Below are 4501 nucleotides of genomic sequence, written 5' to 3'. Positions count from 1 at the left end.
TTAAACAAAAAGCAAAAAACGGAAACTGGAGAGAGGCTCTTTAGGCAAGAACCCTAAAAATTCTTGGAGAACACACAGGTTCTAGTCCCACCAACATAGAGACTTACAAACGTCTGTAATTCCAGATCCAACGCCCCTTCTGTCATATACAGGCACACATGGAGTGCACATACCCATAAACAACCACACCATATATAAAAAATGTTTTAATTAAATAAACCAAACTCGTGGGAACTGCTCTATAATATCATCCAGTGTGCAGTCATTGGCCTCACCATCCCGTTTCTGTCACTCTCTGACTCCCTTCTCCCAGGAGTGAGAAAATGCCCACTACACTTTTCTGGGAGGAGGGAAGGGGGCGGCGTCTTCTCCCGGGAACCGAGAAACTACTAGTGGCAATGGTGTCAGTCCTAACGGTGCTCCGCTAATGTGCCTCCACGTTTGTGGATGGCCTTTTGCGCTAGAGTTTATACAGCTCCAGGAGCGACTAGGCGGGTGTGGGCGAGTCCCAGGATCTCAGTATGGACCGATGGGTGCGGTTCCGCGTAGGCACAGCATCCCCGAGCACCGTCTCCTAGTGACCGCCGGGCGCGCTGACTCTGCCGTCCCGGTCCCAGCGACTGCGCAGCGCGAGCACCCCCGCGGCCCCTCCCCTGGGCGCGCGCGCGACCTGGGCGCCATGGCGGCAGCGGTGGCGACCGTGCAGCGGCCTGAGGCTGAGACAGTCGAGGAGGCCTCAACTCTTCAGTGGCCGCTACCACCGGAGCATCGCCCTTCCGGGGCAGCGACCGGATCAGGCGATGGTGAAGAAGCACCGGTGCGGCCGCTTTGCAAGCCGCGGGGCATCTGTTCCCGTGCCTACTTCTTGGTGCTGATGGTGTTCGTGCACCTGTACTTGGGCAACGTGCTGGCCCTGCTGCTCTTCGTGCACTACAGCAACGGAGATGAGAGCACAGACCCCGGGCCCCAGCGCCGCGAGCAGAGCCCCCAGCCAGTGCCAACCTTGGGTCCCCTCACCCGGCTGGAGGGCATCAAGGTAAGAAGAACATCTCCCCCCTCCCGCCCCCCGCGCTGAGCGGAGCTTCAAGCACTGCCAAGCCGAGCCAGAAGGAACCCTGGCTCAGCTCTGGGCCACCACGGTGCCCCACGCATCACTGTGTGCGGGTCACGCGCGCGCCTACTTACTTTGCTACTGTCGCGCTCTGACACGGGACTTTTCCCGAGCAGTGCGGCCTGGCACACCAGCTGCCTGCTGTGTACTTTTCCTTTAGGTGGGATATGAGCGGAAAGTCCAGGTGGTCGCCGGCAGGGATCACTTCATCCGAACCCTCAGCCTCAAGCCGTTGCTTTTTGGTAAGTCTGCAGGACACTTCTGGGAAGGGCCGGGGAGGCTGCAGTGTCCACCCCGAGGCTTCTTTTGACCGTGTGTTTTCTATTTTGAACATGGCTGCTTCGTAGAGGCACTCTCTGAATCCAGAAGATTACTAAAGTAGAGCTCCCTTTTCCATAACAGGACAGAGTTCGTTTTCCACACTTCCCTCAGCCAACCTTTCCATCATAGGCTAGGCAGCACAACCCTGAGACAAATGTTCCAACAGTTTATTGAAGTTATCTTTGGATAGTCTGCTACTACTAATCTGCTACTACTAACCTTCCAGATCGGGGCTGGGTGAGAGACTGATAACCAGGTGCCAGCTGACCCAGGGCTCACATTCCCAAAGCTAATCCTGTGGTCTGATGAGATCGGGCATCCATAGTGGAATGAACTGATAACCCTCAAAGCCAGCGGCCCCCCAGAGGGACACCATTCAAAGGCCCAGCTTCTTGCTTCCAGTATTCGAGATTCTTAGGATTCCTGTCTTTCACCCTTCATGGGCAGAGCATATTAGGGTAACCCTTTCTAGCCACGTCACACACAGCTCCTGTTTTCTGAGTTCTTATTAAATGATAAGCTTCAAACACCAAACCAGGGTGTTGTGAAGACCCCAAAGTCCCCCAAAGACTACCAATGTCAACATAGTGAGAGCACTATATCCATAGACCTTGCCCTGGTTAAATTTCTGCAACCCTAGCCGGGCAGTGGTGGCACCTGCCTTTGATCCCAGCACTTCCGAGGCAGAGGTGAGTGGATGTCTTGAGTTCCTGGCCAGCCTGATCTACAGAGCAAGTTTCAGGATAACCAAGACTACACAGAGAAAACCGGTATCAAAACAACGACGACAGCAAACAAACAAAACCAAAACAGTCTATACAGACACATGGCTTTGGTGGTATGAATCAGCAGGCCCAGGGCTGTCTTTGGCTGTGAGGGAATGGAGTTTGTAGAGAGCATTAGGAGGTCTCTGGGGAGATGGCTGAGCAGATAAAGGTGCTACAACACCTGTCTAAAATCAACCCCCCGAGACCCAAATGGTAGAAAGCAAGAACCGAGTCCCACAAGTTGTCCTCTGCCCTGGCTACCGGGTTCCCACACTGCCCCGATTCTGGAAGGCGACAGATTAATAGCAGATACTGTCCAAAGCTAATCTCAACAAGTGCTCTTCACCACCGAGCCAACTCTCCAGCCCCTTCTTTTTTAAAGATATGGCCTTTATTTGTTTGTGGTGTAATCTTCTCTTTAAAAAAGAAGAAGAAAGCCGGGCGAGGTGGTGCACACCTTTAATCCCAGCACTCGGGAGGCAGAGGCAAGCGGATTTCTGAGTTCGAGGCCAGTCTGGTCTACAGAGTGAGTTCCAGGACAGCCAGGGCTATACAGAGAAACCCTATCTCGAACCCCCCCCCAAAAAAAAAAAAAAAGAAGAAGAAGAAGAAGAAGAGGCCGGAGAGTTGGCTCGGTGGTGAAGAGCACTTGTTATTTATTACACAGGATCTAGGTTCCATTCCCAGCATTCACCTGGATCAACACCTCCTCAACCACCAGACACACACGTGGTACACGGACACACATGTGGGCAAAACAGTAGTCCACATAAAATAATACAAAACATGCCTCTAAAAATGTAAAAGAAGAGGAGGTCTGGGCAAAGCCGAACGCATGCTTCTACTGTCGGGCCAAGAGGGCCCTGGAGGGTGCTCTGAATAAGAGCTATAAATAGCGATGTCCCATGTATGCTGTTGTGAGAAGGGGCCTACGAGGCTGTGAACTGTTATCATCAATATTCCTGTGAATTACGTAAAACCTGTATCAGGTCCTAATTCAGGCATTGGAAACAGCTTTTTCTGAAGTTGACATTGTAATGAGAAAGAAACAGGACGGTTAACTGGATGTGATATGGCAGTGACCACAGAGGAGGCCGACCTTTGCCCTGGGCTGGGACTTCTGGTAGAGGAAGTGGCCCTTCCTGAGGGACAGTGACGATCCAGCTTGGCAGGTCTCGAGAAAGGGAGACACAGGCCCGTGAACAGACATGTTTGAGTGTTGGACTTTCTTTCATTAGCCAGCATGCATATATGTCTGATTCAAGTTTGTGGTAGCTTAGGTGAACTGTAAGGCTAGAGCCCTCTGAATTTGCAGCTTGTCCTATAAAGAAGATAATTAAAGAGCCAGATTTGAAGTCCCCAAGAGTAAATTACGAGAAACAGAAGAGATGAAAGGACTGTAAACCCTGTGCTGGGGCCATCAAAATGGGGCCCAGGTTCTGCCACAACTGTCAAAGGGTACAATTGAGGCTCTCTGCAACCTCAGGAGTGCTGTGTGCTCCTGAACGTGGAAGGGAGGGGCAGGAGGACCCTGAGTTTGAGGCCAACCTGGACCACACAGCAAGTCTGTGCCTTGGCTACATATCAGAAGTGGTTGTCAACAAGCAAAACAAGACCAGGACAGACAGACAGACAGGCAGACAGACAGACGACAGACACTGGAGGCTGTATGGCTTCCTTTAATCCCAGCACTGGGGTTGAGGGGGCTGGGAGCAGAGTACAGAGGCAGATATATCTCTGAGTTCAAGGCTAGCATGGTCTAAAAATATAGTTCCACGCCAGTCAGGGTTACCCAAAGAGTCTAAGTCTCAAAACCAACCAACCAACCAACCAACCAAAAAGCAAAAATCCAAGGGGCTGGAGAAATTGTTAGTAGTTAAGAGCACTTGCTTCTCCTGCAGAGGACCTGTTCCCGGCACCCATGACACACACGTAAGTAGCATGTGTGTATGTGGAAGCTCATGACTGCTTTAACTCCTATTCCGATGAACTCAGCATTTCTAGGATATAGGCACCACATGTGGTATACATCCATACATGCAGCCAACACACGCACATAATTTTTTTTTACTTTAATAAAAAACAAAAAACAAAAACAAGCTTTAGGGGCTGGAGAGATGGCTCACAGCACTGACTTCTCTTCCAGAAGTCCTGAGTTCAATTCCCAACAACCACATAGTGGCTCATTACTATCTATAATGAGATCTGGTGCCCTCTTCAGCATGCAGACATACAGACAGGCATATACAGCTGTATACATAATAAATAAATCAATCTTAAAAACAAAACAAAACAAAAAAAC

At 50.8% G+C, this 4501-nt stretch overlaps 1 protein-coding gene across 2 annotated transcripts in view; it reads left to right on the top strand.

Moving 5' to 3' along the window:
- The first annotated feature begins 636 nt into the window (after window positions 1-636).
- P4htm (prolyl 4-hydroxylase, transmembrane) overlaps window positions 637-4501 on the top strand; it is a 17615-nt gene continuing 13750 nt past the window's right edge. For both annotated transcript variants that reach the window (XR_003844640.1, XM_021207452.2), the window contains exons 1-2: window positions 637-1036; window positions 1272-1353. Coding sequence is in view for 1 of the 2 variants with exons in the window: in XM_021207452.2 (XP_021063111.1) it covers window positions 680-1036; window positions 1272-1353 (439 nt within the window). In the remaining variant the exon portion in view is untranslated. The remainder of the gene's footprint in view (window positions 1037-1271; window positions 1354-4501) is intronic.

Source organism: Mus pahari, chromosome 10, assembly GCF_900095145.1.
Source record: "Mus pahari chromosome 10, PAHARI_EIJ_v1.1, whole genome shotgun sequence".
Lineage (NCBI taxonomy): Eukaryota > Metazoa > Chordata > Mammalia > Rodentia > Muridae > Mus > Mus pahari.
This window is presented reverse-complemented; position numbering and strand designations above follow the sequence as displayed.